Source organism: Pelophylax lessonae (genome assembly GCF_965119305.1).
Source record: "Pelophylax lessonae genome assembly, chromosome: 6".
In the NCBI taxonomy this organism is placed as follows: Eukaryota; Metazoa; Chordata; class Amphibia; order Anura; family Ranidae; genus Pelophylax; species Pelophylax lessonae.
Genome location: NC_138773.1, coordinates 125,784,808 through 125,797,238, shown reverse-complemented (window position 1 = coordinate 125,797,238; position 12,431 = coordinate 125,784,808). Strand labels below are relative to the sequence as shown.

The window sequence follows — 12,431 nt, the reverse complement described above, 5'->3', positions numbered from 1 at the left end:
TTTGAATTTTGATTTCTGTTCTCCCACCCCTCATTTGTGGCACTGCTTTGGGACATCCCAATTTGATATTAATCAAGAGGACTGCGTCTGTCAATGACCGACAGAGAAAAATGGATTTTTGTAAGATCTTACCGTAAAATCCTTTTCTCTTAAGCTCATTGACAGACGCAGTACCCGCCCCTCTACTTTTGAGTTGGGTTAAATTCTCTGACACTGCTTTGTGACATAACTAACATCCTGTAGCAGAGAGAGAGGATGTACCCTCTGGGACTGCCCCTAAGGTGTGGCCAGAACGTTTTCCTTCTGCCTAGTGTCCTACTCCTGTAGAGGGCAGTATAACCCAATTTGATATTAATCAAGAGGACTGCGTCTGTCAATGAGCTTAAGAGAAAAGGATTTTACGGTAAGATCTTACAAAAATCCATTTTTTTTGTGTCTTGCCACAGATTCTGTTGGATTTAGGTCTGGACTTAGGCTGGGCTATTCTAACACCTCAATATGCATTGATGTAAACCATTCCATAGTAGTTCTGGCTGTATTTTTAGGGTCGTTGTCCTGCTGAAAGGTGAACCTTCGTCCCAGTCAAGTCTTTTGCTGACTCTAACAGGTTTTCTTCTAAGATTGCCCTGTATTTGGCTCCATCCATCTTCCCATCAACTCTGACCAGCTTCCCTGTTGAAGAAAAGCATCTCCACAACATGATGCTGCCACCACCATGTTTCCATGTGTTCAGGGTGATATACGGTGTTTTGCGCAACACAGCGTTTTGGTTTTAGGCCAAAATGTTCAATTTTGGTCTCATCTTGATCAGAGCACTTTCTTCCACATATTTTCGGTGTTCCCCACATGGCTTCCTGCAAACGGGACTTCTTATGGCTTTCATTCAACAATGGCTTTCTTCTTGCCACTCTTCCATAAAGGCCAGATTTGTGGGGTGCACGACCAAGAGTTGTCCTGTGGATAGATTCTCCCACTTGAGCTGTGGATCTCTGCAGCACCTCCAGAGTTACCATGGGCCTCTTGGCTGCTTCGCTTATTATTGCTCTCCTTGCCCAGCCTGTCACTTTAGGTGGACGGCCATGTCTTGGTAGGTTTGTAGTTGTGCCATACACTTTCCATTTTCGGATCATGGATTGAACAGTGCTCTGTGAGATGTTCAAAGCTCAGGATAATTTTTTATAACCTAACCCTGCTTTAAACTTCTCCACAACCTTATTCCTGACCTGTTTGGTGTGTTCCTTGGCCTTCATGATGCCGTTTGTTCACCAAGGTTCTCTAACAAAAACCTCTGAGGGCTTCACAGAACTACTGTATTTATACTAAAGTTAAATTACACACAGGTTTACTCTATTTACTAATTAGGTGACTTCTGAAGGCAATTGGTTCCACTAGCATTTAGTTACGGGTATCAGATTAAAGGAGGCTGAATACAAATGCAAGCCACGCTTTTCAGATATTTATTTGTAAAAAAAATTGTAAACCATTTATTTTCCTTTCACTTCACAATAATGTGCCATTTCATGTTAGTCTATCACATAAAATCCTCACATAAAATCCCCAAAAAATGAATTTATGGTTTTGGTGGTAACATGACAAAATGTGGAAAATTTCAAGGGGTATGAATACTTTTTTTAAGGCACTATATATTCTTCTGGTTTTATGAACATCAGGGCCATTATTATGCTTATTTCTGTTGCAGTTTGTAGTCCCAGGATCATTCTTTCAAATTTCAGTTTTGAGTGGAGGCCAAGGGAGTTAAACTCCCACCGGTTGCTTATCTCCTTGGGACGTTCGCACAAAGGTCTTTAGATCTATACCCATTTCTGTTTGTCTATCTTGGCCTTTTATAAGGGATCCCACCATCTGTGTTTTCTATTTTTTTTCATTTGCTTGGTCTTTTTTCTGTATTTTTGTGTTAAGACAAAGTTGTTGTTGTTTTTTTTATAATTTAAAAAATTATATATAATTTCTGGCCTTGTAGTAACAAGATCTATTTTATTTTTACAGGCTTTAGGGTTCTTATTATGGCTGGTCTGCTGGGCAGATCTCTTCTATTCTTTCTGGGAAAGGAGTCAAAGTATTTATCGAGCTCCAGTTTTTGTCGTTAGCCCCACTGTGCTGGGAATAACAATGGTAAGATGTTTCTTCCAGGGGTGTAAAGAAAGTAATCTGCATCCAACTAGGTGGGCTACCCATATCTGTCATGGTGTATAGACTTTCTTTATAAAAGTGAATGTTTTAAACGGTTTTCTCCATGTCAAGGTCGGCTGACAGTTTTGAAATGATTTAAACTCATTAACTTAGCTGTTAGACACTGTCAACTACTGACAACATGGTAATAAAGGAATTTGCTTGTTTTGTCAAAGGATAGCTTGGCCAGATAAAACATTTTCAGGTAAGTAAAAATGAACCATGATAGTTATATCTGTTTGGGAGAGGGGGATATATTTTACAAACAAGCTATGATTAATGAAAAGATCAAGGCTACACTGGTGGTCAACAAAGACAGACACCAAAATGTAGCAACTCTAGACAAATACTAAAGCCCGGTACACATCGGCTGAATGTTGGGAGGCATATAGATAAATACTAAAGCCCTGTACACACGGGCTGAATGTGGGGAGACTTTAGCAGGTTAAAAAAAAAAAAACCTCTGACAATTGGCCCGTGTGTATGTCAGTCGGTCCGACAAGCTGTCAAATGAGCATGCTGGAGAACCAGCAGCTGATACATCAGCTCAGTGGGGGGGTATTGCTGTACTAACGTCGGATGGTTAAGGAAAAAAAAAAAAAAAAACTGTTAGTGTGTACCAGGTTTTACCACGTGGCTTTGACCACACCCTAGTGGAACTAAACAGTGAAGTGTTTAGTCAGGGTGAGAATAGCAATACAAATTAGATTATAAATATCAAGTAACTGTTTTTTTTTGCTCCCTATAAATCTTTACTCCACATGAGATGTGTATTTTTTTGCTCATTATTATGGTGTAGGCAAAGTCAAAGATGACACTTGCTTTCATTTTGTTCAGAGGGCATCTATATCTAATACCGCTGATTGCACAAGGGTCTCTCCCCAGGGCCATAAGCTCTGGCTTTGCCCAGTTTTGAGAAAGTATGAGCGAGAACCCTATAGTAAATGTTCTTGAAAAATACAACAATAGCTTTAAGTCCCTGTTCACAGAGGTGCGATGTGGGAAACCCTGCGGTTCAGAGCCAGTTCCCGCATTGCAACTGAAACGCACACTGGTTCACACTGACATCTGCGAACTGCTTGGGGTGTCAATGTGAAGTTAATGACACACCCATTATGCGAACTGTTAAATGGTGCAGAAATCGGATCGCATAGGTGTGAACACCCATGCAATCCGATTCCATTGCGGACCAAAAAAAGGGTCCTGCACCATTTTGGTGTGAATACGATGAGATTTCAGTCATACAGTTTGTATGGCTGAATTCGTATTGCATGTGATCTACAGAGCAATGCGGTGCGAATGACTTGCAATATCTGTAATCGCACAAGTGTGAACCCAGCCTGAGTGTCCTAAAACCCAGAAAATGAAAAGTTCTTATTCCATGCTATATAACAGAAGTGTTCATATCCACAAAGCCACTAAAGCATTTGTATTGTGTAGAGTGAAATATACCTGGTTGATCCTGCCTTCAGCTTTCTCTCCCATCTTCTGTGTCTCCACTGCAGGTTAAAATTGTGTAGGCCAGCTGGTGTCCTCTACTGAACATGCTCAATTTCAGTTCCCTTCCAAGTTCTTCCTCCTTTTTCTTATCAGTGCAGTGCACATGAGGCACACGTGTGGGTGTTTACACAGTGGTAAATGACACTCCTCCCCCTCCCTCCTCTCCTCAATTTCTTCCTATTGCTAAACACTGAGGGCAGGTTATAGTATGCTCATTGATTACATCCATTAAGAAATTTACAAAGAAACATTGTTTTAATATGAATTAGTATTCAATATATCCCATGTAATTGCAAATACCTGTAAAGTAAAAAAAAAAAAAAGCCTTGAACAAAATGAAACCTAGGGTCATCTTTGTCTCTGCCTACACCATATTAATGCACAAAAAATACACAATTGATGTTCAATAAAGATTTATTGGGAACTGTAAAACAGTTATTTGGTATTTGTACGTACTTACTTGAATTACTCCTTTTTTTTTTTTGTTATGTGACTGGTACAGCACTAATCTGGGCTGGCCAGACAGACTGCAGAGAGCATACATTAGCAGAGTAAAATAAGTCTTCCCCAAAGATCTTTCCCTGCAGATGCTAAAGAACAGGGAAAGATCATGTGACCGCACAAAAGCGCTGCAGGAATAAGGTAATTGGAGGATTTACAAAAAAACAAAATACAATACAGTGGCATGATATATGATGTATGTGAATGAATTATGATAATTACCACTTCTCTGTTTAGTTTTACTTTAATTGACTTCGAGTTATCCATTTTTTACCCTCCCTGGTGCTAAGGTTTGGGTTGTGTTCTAATGGGCATTCAGGTTGTTTGGAGGGAATGGGAATGACCCTACTGTCTTGGTCTGTGATGGGAGTGGCAGTAATTTTAAAGGGAATGCCCTCCAGCGTTTATAATTTCTAACATAATACCTATGCCATGCATAGCAGCAAAAAGATAATGGGACTTTGGAGAGCTAATTGTTTAAATAAATTTGTGTATTGGGGAATGAGTTTGATTTCTGCGATACTGGATTTTTAAAAATGTTGCTGATGTGCATGTTAATATCAAAATGCATGGCTCATACAAATGTTAGTTTAAGGCAGGGCTTGACAAATTTGCCTGAAATCTAGGAGCCAGCTAAAAAAGTTAGGAGCCAGTTTTTTTTTTTTTTTTTTTTAAACTAACAACCAAGCTTTATTTAATAAAACGGATACTAAATTTACACATAAATACGACTTGAACCCCACTCTCCTCTATAGCGCAATTGGATGGAAACAGACTGTCTGTCTCTTTCCATCCGATGCCATCTGATCCGATCCACGGGATGGATAGAAAATAGCCACCATCCGTCTGTTTTTGGCGGACAGGATCAGATGGTGGCAGATTACTACTCCATAGAGGAGAATGAAGGGTCCGATCAGGTCTGCCTGAAAAACTGACAGGCGGACCTGATCAGACAACACGTGTGAAAGGGGCCTTCGGCTGTGGCATGGCGATGAGGAAAAAAAAAATTATATACTTTTTTTTTTTCTTTTTTTTTCAATTATTATTATTATTATTAAAAAAAAAAAAAAAATTTTTTTTTTTTTTTAAATTTAAAAAATAAATTAATAACAACCTCACTCCCTGTCCACTTAACTTTTAAGCAAAGGTAATTGGCAGGGAGATGAAGCCTGCAAAAACTTCCATCTCATCTCCTCTTGGGAAGGACATGGGAATGCATTGAGAACAGGCAGTGGAAACAGTCATTAATCCCGGCCACCACAAGAGGGCACCAGTTCCCCATTGCAAGCCTCTCATCTCAAAGAAGGCCGAAAAGCCGGGGCCTCAATTTTCGGACGGCGCGGAAGTCCGTGCACTCGGGGAGGAGGTGGGGGCGCAAAAGGGACAGGACACCTCCTGCAGGGCACCCCAGGCGCCAGGTCGCTAATTCTAGTCGCAAATGCGACCTAGCGCCCGGGGTTTGTCGAGCCCTGGTTAAACACTTGTGCAATTTTGTACTGCGGTTTGGAACTGCAAAGTTGCATGACAAGTCATACTCCATGATTTGATTTCCAGTGAGTACCGTTCATATCTGTGCAACTTTAAGTTGCAACAACTTCAAAGTAGTCCCTGCAATACTTTGGTCGGACTTTGATGCGTTTTGAGGCCCTCAGACATAAGCATTGCTTCAAGTCCAGTCAAAATTTCAGCAAAAAAATTGTGGTAAAATCGCTGCTAAATCTCACAACTTTAAGGTCGCACAAGTGTGAAAGGGGCCTAAAGGAAAATCTGGGTAGCATTGACCACATGATTTAAAATGTAAATAAAAAAAGTAAAAAAAAATTCTGTATATAAATTTTTTTCCTCCTGATTTTTTTCAAATCTACCGTATATACTCGAGTATAAGCCGAGATTTTCAGCACATCTTTTTGTGCTGAAAACGTCCCCCTCGGCTTATACTCGAGTCAACAAAAAAAAAAAAAAAAAAGTCCCCAGCTGGCGCGACGTGTAGGAAGCGCTTTAATTTTAAAAATTGTGCCGCCTGGCGCCGTGTCACCGCGCATGCGCCGCCGTCGCTCGTGCCAGGCCGTACACGTTAGGCTATTCCCGAGAATAGCCTAACATATACAAGGTTTCCCCAGCGGCGGCGGTGCATGCGCAATGACGCGTCAGCGCCGGGCGGCGCTATTTTTAAAATTAAAGCGCTTCTGGAACAGGTAAGTGAATCACAGCCGCACTACCTGCCATTATGCGGGGCTGCGGACATACTACAAGGGATGCAGTGCTGCAGGCGTGGTACACCTGTACAATGCCCGCAGCACTGCAGCTCCTGTAGTATGCCCGCAGCCCCGCATTCTCTTGTACCATGCCCACAGCATTGTCTCCTGGACCATGCCCACAGCATTGTCTCCTGGACCATGCCTGCCGCCCTGCATTGTCCTGTACCCTAGGCTTATACTCGAGTCAATCATTTTTCCCTTTTTTTTTGTGGTAAAATTAGGGGCCTCGGCTTATACTCGGGTCGGCTTATACTCGAGTATATACGGTATGTTCATTTAGATCCCATAAATACCTTTGCATCATGCTAAATAACTTCATCTGTATTGATTTTCAATTGATATTGGTGGCTACATTGCAGCCTCTCTTCTAAATAAATATATACCTGCATGACTACCCATTTAGAAGTGTACATATCCATGTGTAGTTTGTTGCCTCTTTGCCAAGTGATTTAGGAGATAGAAATAACCGCTCATGTGACATAAGTCCCGTAGGGTTTTATGACATGCAATTTCGTTATGGGAAATAAAATGACCTATCAGCTGGGTTGCTGCTGATTTATGAAGAGCCAGAAACAGTACGAACTAGTGACAGCAGATACTCTGACAGAGAATAAAAGAAATACTGTGCTTTTCCTTTGTGAAAACAGGATTTTTTCTTCTCACCGTAAAATCACTTTTCTCTGAGTTCATTGACGGGACAGCTCTTCACATTCTTGACCGAAGGTTGTATTGCCACCTTCAGGAGTAGGACGAGGCAGGAAAAAGAACAAGCACAGCACCACCTATGGGCAGTCCTAACGGGTAGTAAACCCCTACTCTGCTACAGCCAGCTCAGTTTGTCACAAAGCAGTATGGAAGCTCTGGTGGCGTCATGGAAAACTCGGGCCAGCACTTTGGTGAAGACAAACTGATCACAAACTGATCGCAAAGCGCAGGAAATGCTGGTGCCTGGCACAGATGGGGACATGCGAGTACGCGGCCCTGATGTCTTTGGAGGCCAGGAAATCCGTCTGATGAAGGGCGGTCACCACAGAACGAATGGACTCCACCCTAAACTTCCGTACTTCACAAAACAAAGGGCCTTTAGATCCAGGATCGGAGAACTCCTTCCTTCCAAACCGTGAACAGGTTGGAGTATAATCCCTGAAACTTTCCGAAGCTGGCACCGGGACTAATTTACTTTGAAGAAGCAAGTCATGCTCTGCCCCATTGGCGGCGGGCTACCAAAAAGCATCCACCACTTTTCCCTGCCTAATTTGTCTCATCGGATCCTTAATCTGACTCAGCCGCCGGGGACATGGCTCAGCCTGCGGGATCTGTTGCCACGCTCCCTGAATTATCGAATAGTGAGGATGATTCCTTCACACCTGTGGCTGCGCATGAGAAGGCGCTGGTGGACGCACTGATTGGATCTGTGCATGAAACTTTAAAAATGGAGGATGCAGCTGAAGCTGAGGAGGTGGTTTTCCCCTTTGGCACTCAAGCCATCTCATGCAGCAAAAGTCTTGTCAGTGCCAAAGGGGGCAGCCTCCTCCCTCCTATCTTGGCAGGTTTGTCGCAAAAGAGTGGGAGTGTCCAAAACTTCCCTTTTTGTGGTTCCTAAACGCTTTCTGGTGAGGTACCTCTTTTAAGAGTTGCTCCTCAAGAAGTGGACTGTTCCACCTGTGGTGGACCCCCCGGTTTCCATGTTGAAAAAGGAAACCATGATTTTGGTTGAGGAATCGCTGGCCTTTAAAGATCTGGCTGACAGAAAAGTGGTGGCTGTGGCCCGCAATATGTTCACTGTTCCAGGTTCGGTGCTTAGGCCGGTCTTTACCATTGCCCTGGTGTCGCAAACTCTAACTGAGTGGGCTAAACTTTTGCGCCGTGAGCTAGAGGGTGAGCAGCTACCCCCTGCCTTTGCTAAACTGGCAGACCAGTTGGTCCAGGGGCTGCAGTTTATCTGTGAAGCCTCTTTGGGTGCGGCTACCCTGATTTATAGGCGGTCTGTTTTGGCAGTGGTGCTTAGGCGCGTATTGGGGCTTAAGTGTTGGTCTGCGGACCAGACTTCTAAAAAAAAAAAAAAAAAAAAAAAAAAAAAGCTCTGTCTGATTTACCTTTTCAGGGTGATCGCCTGTTTGGGGCTACCCTGGATGACATCCTCAGGCTAGAATGGGTAACGAACCTTGTCGCAGATGTGGCCGTCTTTCTTGGCTCACAAGAAGTTTTTTCTTCCCTAAGGGTCTTCTGACAAGGGCTCAAAACCTTTCAAGTTGTCCTTGGGAGGTTCCAAGTGGCCCTGGTCCGGCAAGCTGAGAGGGGGATTCTCTAGACCCGCGGACAAGACTCCTTCAGCATGAAGGTGCACCCTCACCTGTGCCTGAGGTGGGACGTCTTTGCTGGTTTCCCGGCCTTGGTAAATAACAAATAGATCCACAAAGTGATACGGTCTGGTTACAATATCAAGTTTCTTCCCTTTTTAATGTGTATCTGTCCCTGGACCAATTTGCAAGCTCTCTTTGGGGCAGTACAAGACCTGCTGCTTCAGGGTGTGATTGTCCGGATATCGGCCTCGGAACGGTTTCAGTGTTTTTTCTTTCTTTCTTTTTTTTTTTTTTTTTTTCAAACCTGTTCACAGTCCCAAAGAAAGAAGACCAGGTACGTCTGATTCTGGACCTCAAGGCCCTGAACTTTTGTGCAGGTACAGAATTCAGGATGGAGTCCATTCTCACAGTGGTGGCATCCCTACATCGGGAATTTTCTTGCCTCTTATCGACATCAAGGATGCTTGCCTGCACATTCCAATATTTGCTCGACACCAGCGCTTCCCCCGTTTTGTTGTAGGGGATGAGCATTATCCGTTTGTGGTGTTACCCTTTGGTCTCGCCTCCGCTCCTTGGGTCTTCACAAAATTGGTGGCCCCGGTTCTGGCATTGCTACGTCAGCGAGGGATTGTGGTACTAGGCTGTCTTGCGAGCGGCGTCCTCTGCTGACTTGATGGACAGCGCAGAGATCACTATACAGACCCTGAAAGAGTTTGGTTAGCTTCTGAATCACTGGCGTTATCTTGTCGTACCCCCTACTTGGTTGTCCACAAAGATAAATTGGTTCTTCACCACCCATGTCCATCGTTCCTTCCTACGGTAGTCTCTGGTTTCCATTTGAATGAAGACATTGTGTTTCCTTCCCTGTGTCCCAGGCTGAAGCATTCTAAGTAATTTGCGTTGCATGCCTTGAATGTGGTTAGAGCAATTGGGGTGTACTTTTTTTTTGGAGGTCAGACTCGCTTTTTGTGATTACGGAAGGAAAGGGCTGTTCACTGCTTCTGCAACCATTTCCAGATGGATCAGACAGTGACTCAGGCCTTTTCGATCAGGCGTCAGGTTTGTCCTTTCCCTGTAACGGCGCACTGTACTTGGGCGCTAAGGGCCTTCCGTCATCAGGCGTCAGTGACGCAGGTTTGCAAGGCGGCTACCTGGTTGTCAGTGCACGCTTTTACTAAATCCTTTAAAGTGGATGTGTTGACATCTGCAGATGCTGCTTTTGGCCGCAAAGTTCTGCAGGCTGCGGTTTAGAGGGTCAGTTTCCTCTTTTGGGGGTTATTTATTCAGGTTGGGCTCCAGTTGTTTTTGTTGAGCTCCTATTTACCTGGTTGGCGATTTGTGTTTAGTCTTGGGATTTTTTTTTTTGTTGTCCCACCCCTCATGTTTGACACTGCTTTGGGATGTCCCAATGGTTCAGAATACTGGAGAGCTGTGTCTGTCGGGGAACAAAAGAAAAATGGGAATTTTGACTTACCGTAACATTACCGTTCATTGACAGACACAGCACCCACCCCTCTGGAGTTGTATTACTTCTGACACTGGTTGTTACAAAACTGAAGATCTATAGCAGAGGGGATTATATCACCTAAGACTGCCCATAGGCATAGCCAAGTTTTTTTTCTGCTCTGGAGCGGTTCCTCCCTGGTTCCTGATATAGTGAGTAGCTGTCCCCCTCTTTTCCCCCTGGAGGGTTTTGGGGTGGACGCGGGCCGTTCCTGGGTGGGTCGGACTCTTGGGTTCCCCTCCTTCCCATCAGACCCCTCTAAGTACTGGTGGTCCCTGTGGGCCATCTAGCCCCCCCCCCAACCTTTGCACAGTAACCTAGAGGGTGAGTAGCTTTCTCCTTTGCTGAACTGGCGGACCAGTTGGTGCAGGGGCTTCAGTTTATCTGTGATGCCTCTTTGGATCCTTGATCTCTTGGCTGTCTGTTTCAGCTGTGGTACTTAGGCGCGTATTGTGGCCTAAGTGTTGGTCTGCGGACCAGACCTCTAAAAATAAAAAAAAGCTGACTGATTTACCCCTTCAGGACGATCGCCTGTTTGGGGCCATCCTGGATGACATTAAGAGTCTCACGGGGGGGAAGAGTACCTTTCTTTTATAGGTTGGAAAGAGTAAGGAATCTTGTCACGGACATGGCCCATCTTTCTGGGCTCACAAGAAGTTTTTTCATTCCTCAGAGTCCACCGACAAGGGTTCAGAACTTTTCAAGTCTTCCTTGGGAGGTTCCAAGCGGCCCTGGACGAGCAAGCCGAGAGCAGGATTTTCTAGATCCATGGAAAAGGCTCCTTCAGCATGAAGGTGCACCCTCACTCATGCCTGGGGTGGGGGGAGATTTTTGCTGGATTTCGGGCTCGGGGACCTCCTCAAAACTTGACAAATGGGTCCGTGAAGTGAAACCGTACGGCTACAAGATCGAGTTTCCTCCTTACCCTCCGGAAAGGTTCTTACATCCCAGTGTTCAGCTGTCTCCAGACCGATTGCAATCTCTCTTTGGGGCAGTGCAAGACCTGCTGCTTCGGGGTGTGATTGTTCTGGTCTAAGGACGGTTTCAAACCTGTTTACAGTCCCAAAGAAATGTGGCAAGATACGTCTGATTCTGGACCTCAAGGCCCTGAACTGTTTCGTGCAGGTACAGAAGTTCAGAATAGAGTCCATTCGCACGTGGTGGCGTCTCTACATCAGGGGGATTTTCTTGTCTCGATCGACATCAAAGATGCTTACTTGAACATTCCAATATGTGCCCAACACCAGGGTTTTGCTGTAGGGGAGGAGCAATATTAGTTTGCGGTTTTAACCTTTGGTCTTGCCTCTGCTTCACGGGTCTTCACAAAAGTGTTGGCCCCGGTTCTGGCTTTGCTATGTCAGCAGGGGTTTGCAGTACTTGGCTATCTGGACGACCTCCTCTTGCAAGCGGAGTCCTCTGCTTCTATGATTGACAATTGTGGAGATATACACCATACAGACTCTGAGGGAGTTCTGTTGGCTTCTGAATTACCAAGTCTGCTGTGATTCCATCCAGAAAATTGGATTTTCTGGTCTTACTCTGGATTTAGCTCTGGCCAGAGTATTCCTTCCTATGGACAAACTCCAGAAGTTCGATGCTGCGATTCATCTCCTGCTGTCCATGCGGATGCTGGGTCTGATGGTATTTGCCTTCTAGGCAGTTCTGTTTGCACAATTCCATACGAAGTCCCTTCAAAAAGAGCTTTTGGCCAAATGGGACAAGTGTCCGATTTTCTCTGGACAATCAGATCTGGCGGAGCCAGGAAACCAAAAGTTCTCTGGTCCAGTGGCTTTTCTTTTCTGCTCTTTGGCAGGGAAAACCCTTTCTCCCCTTGTATTGGACAGTGGTCACCACGGAAGCCAGTCTGTTAGGGTGGGATGGTGTCCTGGGTCTGAGTTCTGCTCAGAGTGTTTGGACTGCCAATAAGTGTCTTGGAAGTCCAGGCGATCAAGCTGTTCCTGGATCACTGGACAGATCTACTCCGGGGGCTTCCAGTGCAGATTCAGTCAAACAATCCCAAGGAGGTAGCTTAGAACAATCGCCAGGGCTGAACAAAAAGTGTATTGGCAGCCCTGGAAGTAGCCAGCATTCTCCAGAGGGCAGAATGCTTAGTTACAGCCATCTTTGCAGTACACATTCTGACGGAGTGGAAAGCTGGTAGGCGGACTCAGAAGC

General features: G+C 44.6%; 1 protein-coding gene across 2 annotated transcripts in view; it reads left to right on the top strand.

The window, feature by feature from the left end:
• Positions 1 to 12,431, top strand: part of ABCC1 (ATP binding cassette subfamily C member 1 (ABCC1 blood group)) — an 891,484-nt gene that overhangs the window by 81,014 nt on the left and 798,039 nt on the right. For both annotated transcript variants that reach the window (XM_082260033.1, XM_082260032.1), the window contains exon 3: positions 2,008 to 2,133. In XM_082260033.1, coding sequence (XP_082116159.1) covers positions 2,008 to 2,133 — 126 coding nt within the window. The remainder of the gene's footprint in view (positions 1 to 2,007; positions 2,134 to 12,431) is intronic.